General features: G+C 54.9%; 1 protein-coding gene and 1 long non-coding RNA gene across 8 annotated transcripts in view; one reads left to right on the top strand and one right to left on the bottom strand.

Moving 5' to 3' along the window:
- The window catches only part of SMG6 (SMG6 nonsense mediated mRNA decay factor), a 200,670-nt gene that overhangs the window by 9,494 nt on the left and 167,024 nt on the right, over positions 1–24,152 (bottom strand). For 5 of the 6 annotated variants that reach the window (XM_070390232.1, XM_070390230.1, XM_070390233.1 and 2 more), the window contains 2 exons: positions 12,643–12,819; positions 8,793–8,939 (listed from right to left, as the gene is read on the bottom strand). In XM_070390232.1, coding sequence (XP_070246333.1) covers positions 8,793–8,939; positions 12,643–12,819 — 324 coding nt within the window. The remainder of the gene's footprint in view (positions 1–8,792; positions 8,940–12,642; positions 12,820–24,152) is intronic. The other variant, XM_070390231.1, reaches the window with a different exon arrangement.
- Positions 4,077–12,636, top strand: LOC138992130 (uncharacterized). 2 transcript variants are annotated; one of them, XR_011468028.1, is made up of 3 exons: positions 4,077–4,185; positions 6,094–6,213; positions 11,321–12,636. It is a non-coding gene; the product is annotated as an uncharacterized lncRNA (long non-coding RNA). The 2 variants fall into 2 exon arrangements; XR_011468027.1 differs by lacking the exon at positions 4,077–4,185 and adding an exon at positions 5,583–5,797.

The raw sequence follows: 24,152 nt of genomic DNA, 5'->3' as shown, positions 1-24,152 counted from the left end.
TAGGAAGCAAGCTGGTTTGTGGGCATCTACCCAGACCCCGTGCCCCCATGTGTGGAGCTGGAGGGCACCAAAACAAGCCTGGCAGGGGCCCGGCGCGCAGGTCCCAGCCATGCCCAGCCCTCCTGTGGCCTTCTGCCACACACCAACCTGCAGGCACACAGACACGAGCCCCGAGCAGGGGAGGAGATGTGCGTGCCAACTGAGATGGGGCCCAGGGGCTGGGCCCTGGCCACCAACAGTCAGTGAGGAAGGTGTTCAGGTTTCACTGGCAGTGACAGTAAAACTGAAAGGGCATGCCTCCGAATGCCGGGGGTGGCGCCTCTGTGACCTGCTGGGGACCTTTCCCTTTGAGTAAGTCACTGTTGCCACTGCCACCACAGCTGGTGGAAGGCACAGAGCGCCGGCGGGCATGGGAAACGCGGCCCAGGGGCTCGGCTGCAGTCTCCTGCGGCTCTCACTCACGGAGGGACAGCACCTGGCCCGCGGGCCACCTTCCCAGGAACCTGGGTCCCCGGCCCTCCCCTGGGGCTGCCAGCTAGTGGGTGACACATTCCACCGAACTCAGCCTGGGCATTTAAAAACTATTACTTCTCAATGTGAGTGAGTCGACACAGAACACGTGTGATGGCGTGGATATTTTGTGAGGGCAAGAAGCGGTCCCCGCTCAGGCTCAGCGAACACCCCAGCCTCTCCTCACGGGTGGGGCTTCAGCCTCTGGTCCCGCCACCCCTCTTCCCAGGCCTCAGGGCTCTCTACCCGCCTTTCCACTGCCAGGAATGTGCTCTTGGTGTCCCGGGCCCCCAGACCTCTGTCTTTCTCGATGAGAAGCGGCAGGATGAGCCCTCATGTCGGGTTCCCCTGAGGATGGCATCTCTGCCACCGCCTCCCTGGCTCAGACCTGTCATGTCTTTAGTTTTCCTGCCTCCAGAAGTGACCCTCCGGCCCTCAGGCTGACCCTAAGGAAGTGGCACTGGCTGCCCTTTCTACCCTGCAGGAACAATGAGCTCCCAAGACCTCGGACCAGCCTTCCTCACTGGGGGGGGGGGTGCCCTTAGGCCAGGTGGCCGAGGGAGGCGGGGGGCTGAGCCTGCTTGGGTGTTTTGATGACAGGACGGAAGAAAAATCTAGGCACAAGGTCCAGGGAAGCGTGCGCCGTCTGAGTTCCTTGAGTGCTGGCTCAGGGCCAGAAAGGTGAATGGAGGCCATGGCGTTGTGGGGAGGTGGCAGCCTGGCTGGGTCCCCAGGGTGGGTGGGACCGAGCTGCTGAGGGTGGTCGGGGCTGTGCTGCCACCATCCGGTCCCGGGGACACCCGCGGACAACTTCCCTTAACCTGGTTTCTGCCCAGTGAGTCACCGCACTACTGCTTCCTGTTCCCCACATGCCCTCCTGGGTCTCAGGAGATTTGATGAAGCTGCTCCCCCTTCTTTTGGGGGTACCAGTAGGCCTCTGGGGGCGGTCATGCCTGGGTCATGACACTAGCCCAGTCCCCTTAAGAGAATTCAGACGAGGAAGGATTGGGAATCGCAGGCCCTTGTCTGTGGGTGTCGGTGTTTCCGGTCCTCTGAGTGGCGGTGTGTGTGTGTGTGTGTGTGTGTGTTTAGTATTTGCCCTCCCAACTTTTCCAGATTTTACCCGTCAGATTCCTGGCAGCTGTGCACGGCGCCTGTGCCGGCCGTCACGTCCCACTCTGATCCCTGGGTCGCACGGTGAGAGAAGGACACAGGATGCGCAGGGAGTGAAAAAGTGATGTCGGTGGGGCGAGTGCCAAGTCCCCACTCAGAGCCATGGGACGCTGGGGAGAGGGGAAGCATGCTGCCGCGGAGTTCAGAGGCCGGTAGTGAGATTTATTTTTGTTTGTATGAGCAAAAAGCTAAAGAAGCCTCTGGTGGGGGTGAGGGGGGGGCAACTGGAATGCTGTGATTCAGACAGACTGGCCCTGGCCCGGAGTCAAGTGTGCTGACCCGGAAGGAGAGGTCCTTAGGAACCCTTCTCGCTGCGGCGAACGCTGGGCCGCAGTGGTCCTCTGATGCAGAGCTGGGAACCCTAGGGAAAGCGTGGACATGCTGGATCAGACCAGGGGCGACAGGGACCATGAAGTCATCCAGTGTGAAGAAGGAAAGAACTTAACTCTGTGTCTGAAGGCACTCAGTAACCAACTTTCTCTGAAGCCCGGAGGCACCCTGGAGCAGGCTGGTGGGGACCTGGGAGGGGGCTGGTCCACAGCGACATCTGAGGAGGAAGCTACAGGGCCGGGGTCCCCAGGAAGGGCTCCCTCACAGGTTAAGTTCCTCCTTCAACATGCTGGGGATGACTGGGGGAGGCTGACCCTTTTAGAGAATTGAGACACTGAGAGTTACAAATAAAGGTGCCGCTGTTAGTTCACACGGGAGTCGTGGAACTGAGGAGCTCGGGTCACAGAACAGCGCCAGGTCAAGAGCAGGGCTTCCTTCTGCTCAGGGCTCCACAGGGACTGCAGCCACAGGCTGATGGGACTGTTGATCCCTGGGCCTCTCTGGCCAGACCAATGTCTTCACCAGAAATGAGAAGTGTGGTAACATGGCGAATTTCCACGCTCATCCTGTGTCTGAAAGTATCTAGCTAGATGCCTGATATTAGTAACAGCCAATTTCAGTTTCCGTTCTTCCTGCCCAACTCCATTTTTCACCTTGTGTATATCCAGTGGGGGTGACTATCTGGGGCAGCCACTAGGGAGCAGAGCTGGGGATGGCGAGGCGGTGGACTGCTGATCTCTGTTATGAGATTCACGGTGCTCTTGGTGGTTTCTTATTCCTTTTTTCTTTAAAGTTATGTGGAATATTTAACTATTTAAAGTTAAGTGGGGGTATTTAAAAAAAATTTAAAAACCTGGAAAAATAGAAATGAAATACAAAATAGGAAAAGCTGGTGAGATAACAACCGGCATTGCAGGCAGACATTCTTTTTTTGGGGGGGACACACTGTGCAGCATGTGGGGTCTTAGCCCCCCAACCAGGGATTGAACCCAAGCCCCCTGCAGTGGAAGCTTCCAGTCTAATCCAATGGACCACCAGGGAACTCCCAGGCATTCCTTCTTGAGCTGCAGAAACCCACGGGTGCAGATTCTGCATCTGCTCCACAAAGCAGCTTGGGTCACTGGCTTCCCTTAGCATCTTCATTGCGGGGGGGTTGCTCATGGGAACATTTCTGCTTAGGGTCCCTTCTCTGGATATCCAGAGTCGGTACCACAGAGCTTAACATATACTTGCTGTCTTTTTCAACGTTATAATTATGATGACTTGCCTGCTACTTCTTGCTGCCCTTTCAGGATGGACAGGGAGTGGCAGGGCCAAGCATGCCAACCCTGGGCTTGCTCCAAGCAGCAGCCCAAGGGTATTTCGGCCGAAAAGCCTGACCTCTCTCAGGAGGTCTCTCAGCCCCCTGTGGATGCTGCAGGAACCAGAGAGTTGCGAGTGGCTGAAGCAAACTCTGGGATGGGCGTTTGCCCAGCTCCATGGGCTGCTGTGCCTTCCTGTCGGGGCGTGAACGTGCCCTTGGCCGGGTAGTGCGCTGGCTCCCGCCCCGTCTCCGACAGTTAGGAGCCAGGGCTGAGTGTCCGCCTTCCGCTGGATTCCATACAGGTGTGGGGGCTCTGTGTATGCCCCATTGTTCCACAGCGCCGCCCCCCGCAGCTGGGTGGCAGTGTGAATGGGCTGCAGCTATATTTAGCATGAAACTCCTGGGGCCGTCACAAAGGAGTGACCGCATCTTCAGGAGGGTGGGTGGGCGGGAAGGGGACAGGGGAGCAAAGCTATTTTCAGAACACATGTCATTGCTGGCTATGGAGCAAGGCTGTGGCCATAACGCCGAGGGAAACAATAGCTGTGGCCAGAGGAAGAGCCTGTTATGTTTCAGGTGGGATGTTTGCAACTGCTCAGGAAACCTGACCCCGCCCGACAGCAGCACAAATCACAGCAGAGCCTCGTGGAGGCAGAGAGGCGGGGGATTCACAGGGCCAGGGTGAGGTGCCAAGAGGCCACGCCTCGAGCCCGGAGGAGGATTTTCAGCAACTGCTTTGCCCTGGGGGCCTGGTTAGGAATGAAACACTTCTGACCAATTTCCCAGACAAACCAGGCCCCCTGCTCTGGTCTCTGACACCTCCCAAGAAGGGCAATGGGAACAAAAGGAACTCGGCAGAAGGCAGCAAGGTGGGCACAAGCAGGGCAAGGCGCAGAGCCGCCTCGGGCAATGGGCGAAGGCTGGGCTGAGCCGAGAGGGGCCGTCTCGAAGCCCTCCCTGGGTGGGCGGACTTGGCCCCCAGCGTCCAGGGCCCCGCCTGGGCGCTGAGGCTCCAGCTGCACAGGTCCCGAGAGCTGCCCACACCCCTTTTCTGACCTCCAGCCGGCCCCACTCACCAGCCTCTGTACAACGCCGGAAGCGGGGAGGGACAGGCTGCGGAGGAGGCCAGGCCTGGCCTCCCCCCATCCCGCAGCTGAGCGCAGGCCCAGGGGTCTAGGTGGGAGCGGGGGAAGCGGGGGTGTGGCTCCGGCCCCAGATCTCAGTTGGACTTTACAGCCAGCATGGGGGCCGGGAGGGTTTTTTCCAACCCCATCTTCATATCCCCTTCCCCAAACATGTGTGGTTCCTGTTTTGCTGCATCTGTAAAAGGCGCTGGGAGCTGGGGACCTGCCTTACACCTCTTGGTTAACACCCCTGGAGACGGAGGGGGTTCGGAGCCGTGTAATTTACAGCCCATCTCCCCGATCTTAATTCACCCGATGCTCCTCTCTTCCTTATTGTATTAGTGTGACCAGGTACCTGCCAACAATAATGGCCTCTCCAGCTAGGAGCCTCTCCCCTACTCCCAGGACAATTTATACCTTTTCCTTGGGATTTTCCCCCCTTAAATTAAACAAAAAGAGGAAAAATAAGAAAAGGTTAACATGGGTTTGGAGCGCTGCAGCCCCGTAGTTCTGGGCAGGGAGCCAATGGCCCGAGGGCACACACATGTGTGTGCTCTCCCAGAAGGGCCTTCACCGGCCCTGTTTTACAGCCACCTCGGCACAGACTCCAGGGTTCACGCATATGGCCAGACAGATGTGTCTGGCTTACGTTCAAGGCTGGAAAATGAAGAATTATGGAAGTGAAGGGCCCCGGGCATTAAAGGGGGGCGGGGAGAAGGGAAGGGGGGAATTTTTTCTCTGCTGAGAAATCCTCCTGTGGCCGTGAGGCTGGAGGAAGAGGGCTGACAGGAGGCAGGCCGCCAGCAGCAGCGCATGTGGGGCCTGCTCTTAAAGGGGCCCCAGCCGCCCAGCCTGACGGCCCGCAGCAGGCCCTTGGTGCCTGGACCCGAGCACCCTGCTCCGAGGGAGCCAACGGGCGGACGGGCTCCCCAGGCAGGAGCGGCCACGGGCCCCGGAAGTCAAGTCCCGCACGGGACCACTGCCAGGTACCGCCTGTCACCCGTGAGGCCGGGCTGCCCATGGCACTCGGGACAAGGCCAGGTCCCCTCGGCATGCGCTCCTCCAGCGGCCGGTGCTCCCCTTTGGTAACAGGGCTCGCGCCCACCACACGTCACTGACCTCCGTGCCAGTGGACACTCTGGGGCGGGACTTCCTTGGTTCACCCCCATGTGCCCTTGTAACCAGCCTGGTAGGTGCTCAGCACTGCTTACCACACTGAGCGGAAGACGCAGGACCTGATTCCAAGGAGTTCGTGGTGCAGCCGGGGAACAAGCCCAGCAATAAGTGTAATCTGAGACGCGATATACATTTCACAAGTGAAGTATAAATCAGTGCCACAGGAGCACTAAGCAGAGAGGTGAATTCCTCCTAGGGGGAGTCGGGGAAGGCTTCACTGGGGAGATGGGGTTTCGTCTGGGGACTGAGGGAAGAATAGAATTTCAACAGGTAATAGGAAATGTAGAGCAGAAAAAAGGGTACTTGGGCTTGAGGGAGCAGCAAGACATAGCATGGGGAAGGGGAGCGCTGTCTGGGGACGGTGGGAGGAAGGAGGGTTGGTGCTGTCCAGGCAGAGGGGCCGGAGTGTCTGGATGGACGGGCACTTCGCATGCACTGTTTTCTGAGGGAGATGCTGTCACCACTTTCGTCTGACAGGTGAGGAAACGGGCTCGAGGAAGTCAAAGCATTTGCCCAACAGCCCACAGCTTGTGAGGGCTCACGAGGAATGGGAGAAGAGGCTGGGAAAACAGACTGGGAACAGCCTCAGATGCCACAGTAAGGAATTCAACTTTATTAGCCAAGCAAAGGTGCTGATGATTCCTGGGCAGGGGAATGGCTCTTTTGGGAAGGGAACGGTGAAACTATGTATAATGATGCACTGCAGGCAGTGAGCCTGGCTCACAGACCTGGTTCCACAACTCCAGGAGCTGCCATTCATAGACTCCAAGGTAAACAGGACCCCGTCAGACTTGTGCAGTGCAGGTTGCTGGCTCCAGTCTAGTCAATCCCTAGGCTAAAGCAACAACTGTGGCGATGGGAATGGAGAGGAGAGGAGGGCATGAATGAGTGGACAGACAGGATCTGATAAGAAATCAGTCAAGAGGGGGCTTTCCTGGTGGCTCAGTGGTAAAGAATTTGTCTGCCAGTGCAGGGGACATGGGTTCAATCTCTGGGCTGGGAAGATCCCACATACTGTGGGGCAATTAAGCCCGTGCGCCACAACTACTGAGTCTGTGCTCTAGAGCCCGGGAGCCGCAGCTACTAAGCCCACGTGCCACCACTACTAAAGCCTGCACACCCTGGAGTCCGTGCTCCGCAACAATGAGAAATCCACGCATCCCAACTAGAGAGTAGCCCCCACTCGCTGTGACGAGGAAAAACCTGTGTAGCAGTGAGTACCCAGTACAGCCAAATATAAATAAAACTACAAACTAAAAAAAGCAGACATGAGGGCTTAAAAGCCAGTGAGGAACTTTAAGATGATGCTCTCAGACTTCCTTGATAGTTTAGTGGTTAAGAATCCACCTGCAAAAGCAGGGGACATGGGTTTGATCCCTGATTCAGGAAGATCTCACGTGTTGCGGGGCAACTAAGCCTGTGAACCAAAACTACTGAGCCTTGCCCTAGAGCGTGTGTTCTGCAACAAGAGAAGCTACTGCAAAGAGAAGCCTGAGCACCACAGTGAAGAGAGTAGTCCCCACTCGCCACAACTAGAGAAAGCCCAAACTCAGCAACGGAGACCCAGCACAGCCAAAAAGTAATAATAAATAATTTTAAAAATTAAAAAAAAAAAATGACGCTCTTTTTGGTATCATTCATGAACCCACTGAACAAAAATATCTGCTGAGTGTCAACTCTGCATGCTAAGACTAAGAAGTAAGAGAAAGGAAGGAGGAGAGCAAATAAAGAACGATGGTCTAGAAGCCCAGAGGTTGGTGTGGTCAACAGACAGAATACGAAGGTCCTTGTGAGCTGGAGAGAGGTGGCTTCAGGGCCCAAAGCCACAGGGAACTCAAGCGTAATGAAGAATCAACAAAGACAGGTACTTGGGGACCTCTGATACAGTCGACGCTATAACTGTTGGGGTGAGAGTTAAGAAATGGAGGTGGCAGTATGGAGACAACTTTTGGGACGACTGATGAGGAGGAAAAGAGCTTCAGGTCAGGAAGACAGACATCCTGAGGACGAAGCTCTGAGGGCCAGGACAGAGGTTTACAGAGATCACGAAAAGAGGGAGGCAGCGGCCATACCGCCGTGACGCTGATGCTGTAGAGGTACCACGCTTAATTCCAACTGGTCGACTGGTACACACATGTCTAAAGGCCCACGGATCCCCACAGACAGGGCTCTTCCCAGGGCAGGGCTCTGTCTGGTGGACCATCAGTCTGCTGTCAGCCCTCGGTGTGCCGCGAGCACACCCCAAGTGCCACGCGCTGTGCTGGGGCCTTATGTGCACCAGCTCCTGCAGGCCTCACAGCCATTCCACAAGGGAGGTGCTGTCACTACTTTTACTGTGCAAATGAGGAAACTGGTCCGGAGAAGTAAAACCATGTGCCCGAAGACACATGGTTGGTGAGTGGTAGAGCCCAGCCTGATCAGGTCAGCCTGACCACACACACTATGCTCCATCCCAAAGGCCAGAGGTGGGTGAAGAGAGGGCTGAAGACAGACATCCCTGAAGAGGACTGGCACTTCCCCACGTGTGCAGCTAGTCTTAAAGCAGGAGTGTGGCTGGCCCTTCCCCGTCTGCCCTGACAGATAAGAGGAACAGATAAGAGGAAGTGAGCTTACAGCACAAGAGCTGGACCTGGGAGAACCATAAGGAAAAGTTTGCGGGCAGGGACATACGGGTCCACGAGAGGCCCGCTGATGTGAGAATCCTGGTGTGGAGATGGAGAGTTTCTCTCTGAAGGGTTTAGCGTGTCCTATCCAGAGGGGCTCGGCTACTACAGTGGGAATACATGCAGCCGGACTGTGGCCATGACACCAGCTCACCCCCGAGGACAGGTGTTCTCAATAGAGAACCTTGGTTTCTCCAGGAGTGTCTGCACGAGGCTCAGGGGAACTGGGAAACCCCCGAAACTGTGTGAAAGGTCGGGTCTGTGCGGCATCACAGATCATCACAAGGGGAGGAGCTTTCAGCAGATTCTTGGGGAAGAACCTGACTCTGCCTTGGATCCCAGGAGGAGGCGGACTGCAGGCGCCAAACCAGAATTGAGCGGCGGAGGAAGAACACAGGTGGTGGAACCACTCAGGTCCCAGCGAGAGGGTCCTGCTCACCCCTGCTCCCATCTCCCCTGGGCCCTGAGCAGACCACCACCCACACCAGAACCGCGTGCATGGCCAGGCCCCACCTGGATCTTCTCCTGGCGACGCTGCTGCTCCGCTATCTTCCTGGCCAGAGCCAGCTTCTTGGCCCGAAGCTCCCTGATGTCATCCTCGCCCCCGCTGCCTTCGGCCTCCGAGTCTTCCTCAAAGTCTTCAATCACCACGTCCTCCTCCTTCGGCGGGGGCGCACGTCAGGAGAGAGAGGAGACCGTGAGCCCATAGCACTGACCAGACCCACCCTTTGGTCCCTCCCGCATCTCAACTCGGGCTTCTCTGACCATTCCCTGCACAGGGCCCCACGCTGTGTGCTCCCCTCGGCTCAGGGAAGTGTCACATTTTCCCCTGGCTCTCCTGTGCACTCCAGGGTCCTCCTCTTGCACACTCACAGATCCACACTGTATCTACTTCCATGCCTACAGTCACAGACCTTTCTTCTTTGCACATACTCCAAACGTCAAACTTCGGGCCTATTTTCATTTTGAAATTCACCAAAGGGGAAAACGATAAGAGAAAGTTAAACCACCCAACTGAAGTGTAATTCATGCTAATGATCTGATAGGAATCACTCTGGCCAACAGCTGGGAGCTGGGCGTGGACGCGCCCTTGCCCCAGACGGCGTCAGGGAGCAGATGCTGCAGCTCAGCGGACCTTGCCCTGGTTTCTCTTTAAGACCACAGGCTGGCGGTGTGAGGGCTGGGGGCCCCATGACGGGAATTCACATGACACGACCTTGCACGGCTGCCCTCCGGGGGCTGGGACAGACTGGGAGAAGGCGGGCTGGCTTAAGGAGTCTCCTGCCAGGCTGGAGGCGCCTTCCCCAGGGATGGCACCTCCCTGCTTGCAGCCTCGCTCTTAGAAGCCACTACTCCCCGGGTGGTCCTGGGCTCTACTTCTCACTCCCTCACTCTTGGCCTTGGTCAGTGGAGAACATGCAGCTGCCCGAGAGAGCTCCCTTGGAGGGACAGTGTTAGCACGGTAACAGGGGGTAGTTGAGCAGAAGATTCCTGGGTCTGAGTGATAACTGGATGATAATGATGATGATGATTATGACAGTAACAGCTGTCACTTACTGAGTGCTTACTATGAAGCCAGGTACCCAGCCAAGCATTTTTCACATATTAATAACTCATTTAATACAACAGCCTGTGAATGGATGCTTTCATCACCCCTAGTTAATAAATGAACAAATAGAGGTCTAGAGAGTTAAACAATTTGCTCAGGTTCACGAGGTGAGCAAGCGGCAGACCAGGGACTCAAACCTCAGTGAGTCTGATTCCAAAGTCTGCGCTCCTACCAACGACCCTCATCGGTGCAGGTGCGGCCCTGGACCTAGATGGAGCTCAAGGCCGGCTTTAGCAGCCCAGCTGTGCTCCCGCAGGCCCACAGGGATCCTGTTCAACACAGGCGACCCTTTCCTCCAACTGCCCGTTGCGATGGCATTCCGATGGACACGGTTTACAGAAAGTGGTTAGCAGAGCGTGTCAGTGGGCAGGCAGTGCCTTGTCTTAGGAGAATCGAGGGGTGAGGGGGTTAGGTGTCTAGGCAGCATCCTTAAGGAGACAGACTCTGTTCTGCTCATGAAGAAAGATGTCTGAATGAACAGCTCCCCTCTTCCTCTCTCGATCACCTTAAGTGGCTCAGTTTTACAGGGTGGAGAGGGACAAGATCTCAGGAAGGGGCCACTAGACGAGATCTCAGAACTGCCACTAACCTAAGAGGTCTCAGGGGTCTGGGGTGTTGTCTGCAGTCACTACTCATCTGACAATCTGCAGGCTCCTGCAGTGTCACCCGCTTCCAGAGTGGCCCAGGGGTTGGGAAGGAGGAAGGCTCTCTGCACATTTACTTCCTGTCTTAGGGGTTAACCTGGACGGGGTGAGGGGAGTCAGGTCCCTGGCCGGCCTATGGGAGACACTGCCCCTGTCTGCTCTGATCAGCGATACACAGGGTTATCATGGGGCTTGCGCTGAGCCTGACTGAGGTCAAAAGAGGGTCAGTGAGGCTTGTCTGAGGTTGGCTCAGCTCTCACACCAAACGAGGAAGTGCAGGGTTATGAAATTACACAGACCAGGGTAAGCAGGGTTTCCCAGGGGCCACTAACACAAAGGAACCCAGGAGGCTCGTGGGAAAAGGAAGAAGTGGGCAGCACAGCGTGGGTCACAACCTTTGTCTGGGCAAGAAGCCTTGGAAGGAGGGAGACAGTGTGGCACAGCAGAGATCTAGGGCCAGGAGCTGGACTGCTCCTTGTGAGGGGCGGAGCCCCGCCCTCTGGGCTTGCCTGCTGCCCTGGATCTGGTCCTGCAGGCTCTTGGGCCAGGGGACATCTCCTGCAGTACCCTGGAGAGCTACCTTACTCACCTACTGCCTGCCTCAGCCTTAAAACACGGCTGAGAGAGCCCACTGGGGCGCTACCCCGCCCAGGCTTCCCTCCACGGTGCCCAGGGCTTGGGTGGCACTGCTCTGCCCTGCCCAGAGCCTGGACACCCTGGTGGCTTTAGCAAGCCCACTGGCTCCTCCCATACTGACAGCTCATTCTTTCCCATTACTCCCTGCCCAGGTTTCATCTGGAGGGCCTGGAATCATGGGCTCAGCTTCATCCTTGGAACTACCTCTCGCCTGGAAGCAGAGCCCTGTGTCATTAGGGGTGGGGTGGGGTTCTCCGGCTATTCCAATGAAGCCGATCCAAGACTGTGCTGCTCTGAAGACTCTGAAGCAAAGGTGGCCACTCTATCACTGCCTCAGATCACCAGCGACAGCATCCAGCTGACATCTGGCTTCCCTGGCCTGCTGCTGATTTCATCCCCGAACCCCGCCCTGCTCCACCGGGCGCTGGAGACCGCCGCAGGCCAAATGACTGTGCTGGCCGACGGCTGACCTGGCCTCTGGCTGCAGTTGCTTCCGTCTCCTCCTTGAGTCCCACGTTCCTTCCCACCTAAGCCCCCTCTGCCTCTAACACTGGCGGGGTGGGGGGCAAAGAGGAGGGCAGAGATGAGCATCAGGCAAGGTGGGCTCTGTGTGCACCCCCAGCAGTCATCCACACCCAGACACACAGCAGGGCAGCGGGCAGCGGCAGTAAACGCACACACGCACCCACAGTCGCACCCACAGTGCCCCACCTCACACCGACTCACCACCCACAGACGGTGGGGCAGCTGGCAGCAGTGTTCAACTTAAGCTGACACACAAACCCCCTGCACGCAGAACCGCAGTAACAGTCACCCCCAGAAAGAAACCTACATGCACAGTGAGGCCAACACCAGCGGGGTCCAAGGGGTGGGCACTTGGGCTGGTGCACACACATACACGCTCACATACACTGTCTGGAGTGAGTGAGGCAAGGGCTACAGGAACAACCAAGGGCAAACAAACAAGAGGAGAATTCCTTAATCACATCAGGATGTGCAGGAGGGAGGGCGGGAGGGAGCGAGGGAGGGGGTGATTTTCCACACGGGGCCAGCAATGTCAGCTCTTCCTGTACGTGCGCTGGAGGCTGCAGTTCGGGCCTGTGCTGCGCTGGGCTCCACACATCCATAAACTTGATCCTCGGCCTGAACCCTAACACTCCCCACCCCCCCGACCCCCTTCCCTAAGCCGCCAGAGCTGCACATTATTAAACTCTTTCTTCCCTCCCTTCTCCTCCAATGCAACATTAAAAAGAAGCATCTGGAACTCGTAGCAGAGCGAGATGGAGGCATTGGGGTGGGACTGGCAGGAAGGGGCACCAGCAGAGTGCACTCCTGAGGAGCCAGCCGGCTGGTCACGTCGGCATCGCCACTGCTCTGGGTAGTTATAAATAGCCAGGGGTCAACGCTGAACCCTGGGCAGCGCGGGGCCGGGGGAGCCGTGCCTTGGCCACAGCGGGCTCTTCCCGCATTGTACCTCATCTTCCAGTTGTTTTCCCTCTTGGCTTCCCATTTCCTTTCCCATGGTGTCTGGGACGGGTGCCACTGACACATATTTTCCACCCTTGAATGCCAGCAGAGGCTCTTCTTGTCCACAAAGGGCTTCCAGAAAATACTTCAGCACTGTGACCCTTTTGCAGTCGGCTGCAATAACCTACGGGGCGAGAGAGAGAGAAGAAAAACAGCACTTTCTAAAAGGGAAGATGAGAGACATTGACTGGAGGCTTAGGGGCACCCGAGAAATGTGTCATCTGCATGGTGGGGGTGCGTGGGGAGAGTGAGCAGGATCGTGTGTATGTGAGATGAGGCCAAAGGCCAAGATCTCTGAGTCACCACCATCTCCCCTCAGGTCATCTCTAGGGTAGTGGACACCCCCAGCACCAATGACCGTTGTCCTCTGGGGTTTTGCCTCTCTTTGACTTAAGTCCTGATATGGTATCTAGCTGGATAGAAGGAAGGGTGGAGGGTAAGATGCTGATGGTCACAGAACTTGGAGTCCTGGTACTCTCACTGCCACCCTCCATTCTGCTCCCAGCTCCACTCTCGTCAGACTCCTGAAGGGAGAACTTCCAGCCTGAGTGAGAAATGAATGATGAGGGCTTTCTTGGCTGTTTCATTTCAGGTTTCCCCTGACAGGTTCCTGCCCCACCTAAGAGCTTCTTGTGCTCAAGAGACGGGGGTCCAGCAGGAAACTTGTCAGGAGAAGGGAGACAGGCAAAGCAGGTGGAAGCAGGGTGTTCCACCGAGCTCTGTTCCTCCAGGGGTTTGGGCTGTCCCGCTCCCGTGTGGCCACATCAGCACACAAGCCAGTCCTGTCAGAGAAGCTGGGGCTGATTTAGCTGAAATGAAATCACTGTCTTGAGCAATCATCACATTTGTAAGTGGCTGAGATAAAGTTTCCAGTCACCCTGCCTGGGGTCCTTCTCCTGCGAAACCTGCAAACCCACCTGCTTTGCACCTTCTCGTGCCCTTTCTTCCTCCCTGACCTCTGGGGTCCTCTCCTCCCTTCTGGGAGGGCACTCACCAAGGGAGGAGAGGGGCTCCCCTTGGATCTGGAGCTCACAAGTAGTGAAGGCCATTCCCACAAGGAAACACTGTGGTGGCCAAATATGCTGCAGGGTGGCAGCCCCTCCATGACCATGACTCCGGCCCCCAACCTGCCACCAACACCATGCCTCCCATCCTATCGTGTGACACAGACTGCCCTGGCTGCTCCGCATAGCATGGTAACTAACCTGGAGACTGTCTCAGATTGTTTGCTCAGTGGTGCGCAGGTGTCTTCGTTATTCCCTTGCCTGGGTAATAATGCCCGACCCCCTGGTGGCAGAGATTACATCTTGCATTTCCCTGGCAAGGGGCGCCGGGGACAAGTGGGGCACTAGGGAGGCGCATGGGGAGGGCTGAGAGGTGCAGGGAAGCCTGGCTGTACCAGAGGGAAAGATGAGGCAGGCAGGACCCAAGTCCACCAGGAGCCGGTGGAGACGAGTACCACTCTGGCAGCCGGGTGGCTGGGGGAGGCTGACCGCACACGACTGTCAGCCCTGAGCCATGCGCCTCCATCGTTGGCCACGTCTCAGCCTGGATGGAGGCCCAGGATGGAGGCACACGGCTCAGGACCGACAGCGCCTCTGCTGGCCCCACCAACGGCCTGGGCAGCAACTGAGGCCTGAATCGCAGGCTGAATACCTCGACCACCTGGGAGGCTGGCCTGAAAGGTGCTCAGCCACCTGGGAACGGCTGAGGGAAGGACAGCTGTCGTGAGCTTGGGGTGCCCAGTCCTGTGCTTCCAAAGAGGGAAGAAGTGCATGCCGGGCCAGAGCGGGTCACCGTGGGTTCCATCGCGTGTCTTCACACATGGGATGAGGAAGGCTAGAAATACAGAAGCAGGGGCTAAGAGGCATTAAAGAACAGAGCTGAAATGAGTAATAGCCTGGCAACCAGCACGCACAGAGGCCTCCCTGCATCCCCAGCCTCTCACTTGCAGAGGAAACTTCTGCATTTCCACAAGACTGCCAGTTTCCTCTCTGTGGTCTAATTTTAACCACCTTGTCGTTACAGTGTGTGTCAGCCACCTGACCCCACTGTGACCTCTGACCTTCTGCCCCAGCTACTGCTTGCACTATGGAGAATTATGTAATGGAGCCAGGACTTTCCTTTTCGGTGTGAGGCTGTTGTCACCGAATGGAGAGGAGGTGGGGTGAAGGAGTGAGAAAAGGACAGAGGAAAAACCTGACGGTGGTCCCTAGCATCACCCTGGGGCGAGGGGTACACTGGCACTCCCGCTGAGTGTGCAGCTGAAATGTGCCCAGGAGACGAGAGTGTGCCTGGGGGTGTGTGTGCTGACAGGCGAGCCGGACAATTCCTGCTGTTAGGGCATGGGCCGGAGGGCACGCCGAGTTCCTGGCCAAGAGGGAGGAAGGCCACATGTGTGGACGTGGGGCTCCTGGATACGGGGATTTCCAGGGACGCAGACATCCTGAGCCGGCCCACGGCACATCCTTAGAGGATCGCGGGGAGCTGTCATCTACGTGGACACACACACAGAAGCAGTGTCGCCTGCCTTCCCCAGCCCCTGCTCCACCACCTACCCCCATTTTAGTTTTCACTCTGTTTGGAAGGAACCTGGCTTCTGGGGGCTTCTGTCTGCTGTGGCCATCAGTTCCTCCTGGAGGGCAAGGAGCTCCTGGATGATTCTCAAAGGAGCGCTGATCCAATGGGGTCTCCAAGTGGGGTATGAAAAAGAATTCTGCAAGTTTGGAGAGAGAAAAGTCACCCAGCCTTTTGGAAGGGTGTTCTTGCCTTCATGATCCAACTATGGGGGAGGAGAGCCACGGCTGTACAGTCTCCTTAGGTTTCAGAGTGCACTGCGGGGGTAAGGAGTGGGGCTGGAGCGATCAAGGAGCTGGGAACTCTGAGAGGCAGAAAGTCCAGGGCTTGTCCGGGGGCCCAGAAACACCTTCGGTCTCCAGCCCACTGGCCTGTCTGCTGAAGCCTTCTGCTTTCAGATGGGAGGCACCAGCCCCGCAGGGTAGGTTCCTCCTATACAAAGCCTCCAGCACTTGAGTTGGGCAAGAAAAGTTTAAATGTGTATAAAAAGGGCTGTCACAACAGATGAAGCCCTTTAAACCACCCACAAAGAGCCAACTCCAAGGCGAGCTTTGTCTGGCCAAGGAGGATTTCCTGGTAGGAGAGGGGTTAAAGTTGGGCTCCCCGCTCAGAAAGGAAGGAGCCCAGATGCAGTCTATGACATAATCCCCACAATAGCTCTGTTCGTGAGTACATTTTTCCATTCTGTATCAATGAAAAACAGAGAATGTAAGTGGTATGTACATTGTAGCTCTGGGCAAATTCTAGATTCTCTAGAGGAGAAAGATCTGGGCTGTAAACAGGTGGGGCTGGACCAGTGATGGAGGTAAGGAAAAGGCCTGGTGGCCAGGGAACACCTGGGGAACCTAAGACCTGGGGAACCTGAGACCCGCACCTTCCTAGGGGCAGTCATCGTCCTCCTGGAGGGACTCATGGTGCAGGAGACTACGAGGAACTCCAAAGTTACTGAACAAAATGCCTCTCATGTCTCACTCCAGTCAGCTCTGAAAGGAGACTGGGGCTCTCAAGAGAAGCCACTGCCAGGAGAAGCCTACACACCACAAGAAGAATAGCCCCCGCTAGCCGCAACTAGAGAGACGCCTGCGCGGCAACGAAGACTCAGCACAACCAAAAATAAATAAAATTTAAAAAGAAAGAAGGAAAGGAAACTGGGGCTCTGGGTCAGGGAAGGGCTCAAAGAAGGGCACCCAGAGAAAGCCCCTTCCCCTCCCCCAAAGGCCGTCTGGGGCAGCGTGCCCCGCTGGTGGGAACTGAAACCTCGAGCTTCAGGGCTCCAGCTATCACCCGGGTCAGGTCCACACGCAAAGAACCCAGCAGAAAGGAAAACTGAAAGTGAGATGTGGCTGGCGATATGGAAGCCTGGCCTGTCCTGGGCTCAGTCCCTTCGAGAGAGATAACGTGAGCGTGCATGTGGTGAGTGGAGGCTGGTGCCCAGAGGAAGGTGAGGTCTAGAGGAAAGCAGGAAGAAACCGCCAGGGTAAAGAGAGAAGAGGGAAGGCAGTCTGGGGCATATCTTGGGTGGGGTGGTGGATGAGCAGAGAACGAATGGTGTTCTCTGAAAACCGGTGGGTCTCCATGGCCACGCAGCAGAGCATGAGCACAGCCTGTGCGGAGATGCCTTGAAGAAACAGAAAAACAGATCTAAGCTCTTATAGAAGGCGGTGGAGGGAGAGGGAGCGACGGGGAACTGAGCAGCAGGTACCACAGATGCATGTTAAGTTGTGAGACTTAACAGCAGCCAGGGAAGGGGAGGAGGGGCCAGAGAGCTGAACCAGGCCTCTGGATGCAAGCTCCACGGAATGAGGGACTCGCTGCATCTTTACTGGGCCCCCGTTTTCTCCAGACAGGCCTCCTGGAAGGCACAGACACTGGAGCGGCTGGCTACATTTTGCAAAATGTCTTTTTCTAAATTTTTGGTTTGGGGCGGTCAGAATTTAAACTTGCTCTATCAGCCAGTTTTTTTTTTTTTTTTCTTTTCTGGTTTTAAAAAGTCTTGCTTGCTACTGCTCCTCTGGTTACAGAGAAAAATCACACGGGTTTTCCCCTACAAACTCAAGTTTACAGGTTATTTTTCTTGTTTCTCTAAATGGAGCCAATTACTTTCACATTTGTTGAAACCTTCAATCAAACTTTATAGCTTGTTAATTTCACAGAATGTCCTTAGAGCAAATAAGATGCAGACAGAAAAGTGAAGTCTTGCTGAGATTATTAAGAAATTTTAACATAGCCTATAAACCCACGACCAAGGCTGGTAAAACACAGGCCCGCCCGGCTGGCTGCTGAGGTCAATTAGCAATGGGTTAATTATCATCTTTAATAAGCCAAGCCTGCATGATTGGCTACAAGAAACTGACTCAGACTACAGTGTTTTCACAAACTGAGAACCTCCAGTGATACACGACTCATCCTCACGGGAGACCGAAGGGTGGGTCGGTCATCCTGGAAGGATGATTCTACAGTGGCCGAGGGTGGGTCAGCCTGAGAAGAGGTCTGCCAATGAAAGTTCAGACACAGGGAATCCTCTGGAGCTGGGGAGACAGAGGAAAGGGGTTATTCACGTTCCTAGGGGAGGGAAGCTGGCTTTGAGGATGCACAATCCCTCTGAAGGCCGAGGCAGCTGCTCACGATGAGGGGGAAACAGATACTCCCAGCCCAGCTGAATCAGGACGGATGGGTACCGCACTGTGAGAGAGGGTCACAGGTCAGAGGGGAAAGGAGGGAAGAACCTGGCAGGCGCTGAATGACAAAGTGGACAAGGAGAAAATGTCTGGGTCCTTGTGCCAGACACGGATCCTGATGAGCCCCGGGTATCCTGTCCCAGGGCCTCCACTTGGTCAGCAGGTCACTTGCTCCCCATCCCTGCTGCAGCAGGACCCCCCTGCTTCCAGCACAGGCCTGGCCCTCAGTCTCTTTTGATCCCAGTGTCCAGACTCAGTGCTTACGGTTGGTCTGCGCCAGCTGAGGGGTCTACGGGTCACAAGGCAAAATGCTCACATCATTGGGCAAACCCACCCCGCAGCAGCCACACCATTCCACATGTCTGGTCCCAACAGCTGTGTTTTCTTCTTCGTGAAGGCAATGCGGGCTGTTACCAATCAGCTGGCAAGGCACAGATGCCTGTTCAGAGTGAATGGCAGCCAGCTATCCCCACCCATACCCCCCCCACCGTGTACTTGTGTGCGCGCGCGTGCACTGGCCTTAAGTTTCCTAGAGAGGGGTGGGTGGGAACTGGCAAATGGTCAGGTAGGAAGACTTGGTAAGGGTGAGAGAGATGGAGATTATGTTCACACTAGGAAGAGAGGTGGGAGAACAGAGGCGAAGTGGAGCATACACTGGTGGCAAGAAGGTAAGTACAGAAGGAAAAACAGGTCCATTTTGGGAACAGGCAAGTTGAGGTCATACAGCAGCTTGGTGAAGAGCCTGGGCTTTATAGGTGGAGGTCTAAATTCAAGTGCTGATGGACACTTTCTAGCTGTGTGTCCTCAGGCAAGTTACTCAATGTCTCTGAGCCCCGGATCAAAGCTGTTTGAGAGAGATAATGCATCTCAAATATACAGCAAGGTGCCTGGGCTCAAAAAGTGCTAAATACATGAGTGGCTGTGATGCTTCTTCTTCTGTGCTGCCCTGCTCTGCTCAGAGGCAGGAGGGGGACTCCGTCTGACACCACGGAGACGTACGGAAGCCAGGCTCAGAGGTAAGGGCACACGGCCCCGGGCTGAGGGGAAAGGCCCTGGCATGCTCACCTGGCTGCTGAAGCTGCTGAAACAGTTTATTTTAAGCTAAGGTGTTGGATCCAGGTGACTGGACAAGGCACTTGGTGGAGGGAAGGGCCAGCCTTTCTGCAGTGGCCCCTTTCCTACTGTCTACAAGGACTCGGGACCTAACCACAGGCCTGCATGCTTTCTATAGGACTCCAGAGGGGCCCCCAGGGCTGGGGCTTTAGGACAAGCGTGGCACTAATGCACACACCACAAGTAAGGTCCTGTGGTGAATCACAGCTGCCTTAACCCTCTGGCCCTTTCCTATTGGGGTGTGGGTGGCAGATCTGCCTCTGTTAATGGTATCCTCCTTACATGAGACAAGCTGCATCCTTGCTCCAGGTCTCTCGACACAAGAAAAATAATTTCTACCCACCTGAATTTCCTGAGCTTGGACATTCTAAACAAGCGAGAGAGGAGTCCTGGCTCTCCTGGGTAGAGGACAGCTGGCTCTTCTTGAACCGTTCCCTCGTGGAAAGAAACTACCTTTTTTCTTCCCCTGGAGCTCTAAGCTCCGACTGTATGAGCAAGGTGCATTCTCAACAGTGAGCGCGTTGCAGGGAGCAAGCTATAGGCAGCAGTAGCTCGGGCTGCAGTCCAATCGGCTTCCCCTGCAGAGGCTCTGAGAGCAGCCACCCACACTGGCAGGGGCTGGGCGGATACTGGCACTGCCAACACAAGCCTTTCAGGTCTGGCTGGCTTCAGCTGCTCTGAAACCTGGAGCTCTGGTGCTGGGGCCCTCACTCACTGAACCAGCAGGGGAGGCTACAAGCTCAGCCCCTGGGGAGGAAAGGCCTGAGTCTGTCTCAGTCTACAAATATCCACATGCAGTCGGCTTCTACACTGCCGGTTAGTTCTGGGCCAGGAGCACGGTATCTGGAGCTCTGGTCGCTCTGAGCCACTTGCCTCTTTGCCTTCCAGACAACCAGCATCAGGAGGCCGCCCCTTGGGTTCGTGTGCACGCTCCATCACCCAGTTTGCTTCTGGTTTTATTTATGTGTGTGGGGATGAATGCTGAGACCTGCAGCATTCAACACACCCAATCACCACTCAGCTCCACAGACGCTTACTAAGTGTCTACTGTGTGCACGAGGCCCCATTCTAGACCGTGAGGATTCAGTAGAAGGGGGTGGGGCACATTCAGAGCAGGTGAATCAAGCTGCCAGGAGAGATACCTGCCCCACCAAAGACTGACGGCACCCAAAAGGGCAGAATTCTCATTTCTCTTCTCCTTCAAGGGGAGAGGAAGAGGAAGCCTGGGAGAAGCAAAAGCCCTCTGTAGAGACTGGGCACATGCTCCTTTATCCCTTTTAGGTGGAGAGAGCCTGAAGAAGTCAGGAGGGAGAAATCCCTCGGGCTCAGCCTTGGCACCAGGTGAAATCCCCGTCTCTTCTCAATGCTCCCCACGGTCCGTGTGAGGCCTCCCCACCAGACATCTCCTCACTCCCTCCTCGTTGTTTCTCCCTAACCCCCAACTCCAGGTACCCCTGTTCAACATTCCCCTGCATGCCATTTGCCCCCTGGTACCTCTGAGACTAAAGATGACTCCCCAAACTGCCTCGACCTACAGGCCTTTACTTCCACGCAATCAATTCATTCCCTCACCTTCCTTTAAGTGTGATTCAAACTCTTTCTTTTCAAGAAGTTATTGTCCAGCCTGCTGGCCCACTGCCCACACATTTTCCCTAAGGCTCTGCTATGTAACAAGGATCATGCCAGGCATTTTGTGCAAGAATAGAATAAGGCAGGACTTCCCGGGTGGTCCGGTGGCTAAGACTCCACATTCCCAATGCAGGGGGCCCAGGTTCGATCCCAGGTCAGGGAACTAGAGCCCACATGCTGCAACTAAAGATACTGCGTGCCATAAAGAAGACTGAAGATCCCGAGTGCCACAACTAAGACCCAGGGAAGTCAAATAAATAAATATTAAAAAAAACAAAAACAAAAACCATACATGGTTTAAAAAAGACAGAACAAGGCAGATGCAGTCCTTGACTTCACAGGACTTTCAGGCCACGGAGGGATCCGACAGTAACCTGGCACTGACCTCTTCCAAATCCCCAGATGCCCCTCTAGAACCTACGGGCTAGGCCTCCACGCCCTCTGCCCCTTCTCCGACAGCATGGGGAGCCCTCCACACCTGTACTGACGCCACAAAGTGAGCTAGCAGTCACTCAGAGCCTCCCTGGAACCCGCTACGTCTCCCAGCGAGCCAGCCCTTTCCTGTCCATGTCGGGTGCAGAGGACTCAAGAGCCTCTTAAAACCATTATCGCTTCATGTTGAAGACATATATACGTAATTTTTCTTATGGCCTACTTAACAGATTCTTTTTCCTATTAACTTTCATCCTGACCATGCTGTGTGAGAGGTCCATTACTGCTCTCAGTCTACAAGGGGGTTCGTTCCCTTCTAGGGGACCTATCCCACCTTTGGGCTGTTCTCATTAGTGGAAATGTCTATCCCTTTCAAGCCCAGATCTGCCTCCCTGTGCTTCCAATTCTGTTCTGTGGGGCCACGACAAAGTTCTTAACTCTGCTTTTGTCTGACCTGCCTCCAATTTTTTTGAAGTCTGCTCTGTTACACCTTCTCTAGGCTGAACAGTCCCACTTCCTTCCACTGCTCCTCACTTCAACTGTCTCCTCAACATCCTGGGGATTCTCTCACTAAGACTTTCACTGAGACGAATGTCTCCTGCAGGGAGTGCCCACGTGCGGTCTGGCAGCAGAGAACAGAACACACAGCTCCTCCCTGTTCTATCCTGGACACCTCAATTCTGCGAATCGGCCAAAAAAGCACATGTTCTGCTGTTCACCACTTTGCCCTAGTGGCACATTGTGAGCTTTTAATCAACAAATCCCCAAAGAGTTTTCACATATGTGGCTAAATAATCTCTCCCTCCACTGCGTGCAAGCCCTCCACTAACTATTTCCCTTTATCACATTCCTTCACTGAGGCCTCCCCACGCTATAAAAACCCCATTATTCAGTATTGTCCTGCACACTACTTGCTGTGTGTGCTGACTTTCTGAATAAAGTAGGATTTTAGGTTTATTCCTATTGGATTTCGTGTAATTATTTACTTCTTTCATTGGAGCCTATCAAGTTCTCTTTGGGTCCTTCATTTGTCATCTGAGAATGCCACCTTCCTTCTCAAGTTCGTGACATCCATAAATTTCATCTGTTTATGCTTCACAGTATCTTTCTCCCATTAGGCTATCCTGTTTTCTCTTAAGGAAGGCTCTTGAGGACAGGCATGTAATCTGTATGTGTGCGTGTGTGTATTTAAAGAAAAATCTATCTGCTGCCTCTAATATACACTATGGGTAGTCGGACGATGTGGATGGCCGACTGTGGAGGCTGACGGCAACTCTGGGACCTGAGGACAACTCCAGGTGCCACAATCGTGGGGGCGGGGGTGCTGGCCACACTGTATAACCGTGAATCATGCTCCTTGTGCTGCACAACGGGACACCCTGGACAGACTCAGAGATGCTCCTTTCTGCTTTGGCTGGTGCTCCCCATGGAGATTCAGGCTCCATAAGGAATGATGCTCTCTTTTGACAGGCTACCTACAGAGTTTCTAGTTTGAAATAAGATACCATGAGAAGCCAAGCTCTGGGCACGTCCTGCCTTGTCTTCACTGCAGGCTGGTGCCCTAGGGCAAGGTACAACACACCTCAGCAAGAGGTGAGACTCATTCTCTTCAAAGCACTGATGTCATGCTTGGAGGAAAGCATTACACCTGTATCTCGAGAATCCCCATGGCACATTAAAAATACAGTGAAGAGAATTTCCCTGAGTTTAGGGCTGGGACCTGAGGCCACTGTAAGCTGCATTTTCAGGCTCTCCATCTAGAAGCCTGAGTCCTAAGTCGCACAGGGTCTCATGGCTGGAGACACGACAAACGTGGGTAACAACTAAAGTGAACTGAAGTTTATTTATAGTTTGATAAGGTTTAAGTAAGCCAAATGCCTGGCATATACAAGCTGTTCAATAAATATTAGCTCCCCTTTCTTCACCCCGAGTGCTAAAAAGCATTTTAAAAACCACCTGCACTGAATCACACAGGGAACTGGTTAAAAATGCTGATTCCTGGACCCCACTTTGGACTAAATAAATTAGTATCTCTGGGGACAGGGCCTCGGAATGTGTACTTTAAGTAGGCGTTCCTGTTATTAACACTTAGGAACGCTGCAGTTGGAGAATCAGTGCTTTAAAGGCTGGAAGACTAAGAGGAGGCAGCCGCAAGTTTAGTCCACTCTTCAAATGCAACTCTTGGGAAGGTACAAAGAAACAGGCTACATTTTTCACGGCAGTCTTGAATCTAGAAACCCTCAGCACCCTATGAAGCAGCAACTATTACATTCAGATAATGATACTAGAGATGAGAAAAAATTAATGAGATGTGAAGCCAGATGCAATGACTTCCTAGGCCAGCATTCTTGCCACCTCACCAGACCCACTTCCTGCTAGAGCACCACTGGGGCTTCCCGGGCACAAAAACAAAACCCGCTGCATGCGGCTCTACCCATCACAGCCATGCACGGTGCCTCATCTAATCCCCTCAACACCCCACGAGGCTGGTGCTGTCAGAACCTCTATTTTACAGACGAGGAAACCAAGGCACAGAGGAGGAATGTGCTCAGGTTCAGGCGGCTGGTAAGTGGAGGGGCTGGGAATGGGCCCCTGCTTGGAGCGCTCCAGCTGCCCCAGCCCTCGATGGGCCTGAAGCATCACCTGTGCTTCAGCCAGAGACTCTTACAGTCTCCGCAGGGAAAAGGGCTGATCATAAAAAAATCCAAACGGGGCAGCCTCTTGCCGCTGATCTTGTGAAGATAGAACTCCCGGGCTTGCTGCCCTTCTCTGGGGCAGCCAAGCTGCTACAGGACTGCAGGGACGTTCACTGCATGCTCTCCTACATGATGGTGGGCAAGTCACCCAACCCAGTTTGCAGAGACGCAGGTGATCCCAAAGGTCTCTTTCCATTTTCAGGGGTTTCTCTGACTCTGGGCAGTCATCTTGGGAAGGAGAGGAAGACGGTTCTGCCACTGACCTTGACGCTGGAGCCTGGCTCTGTCACGGGGGATGGTGCCAAGAGCTGGGTTTGGCCTTTTTGGAGAGA

Source organism: Bos mutus, chromosome 19 (genome assembly GCF_027580195.1).
Source record: "Bos mutus isolate GX-2022 chromosome 19, NWIPB_WYAK_1.1, whole genome shotgun sequence".
Taxonomy (NCBI): domain Eukaryota; kingdom Metazoa; phylum Chordata; class Mammalia; order Artiodactyla; family Bovidae; genus Bos; species Bos mutus.
The sequence above is the reverse complement of the archived record's forward strand: the minus strand, read 5'-3'. Positions and strand labels throughout refer to the sequence as shown.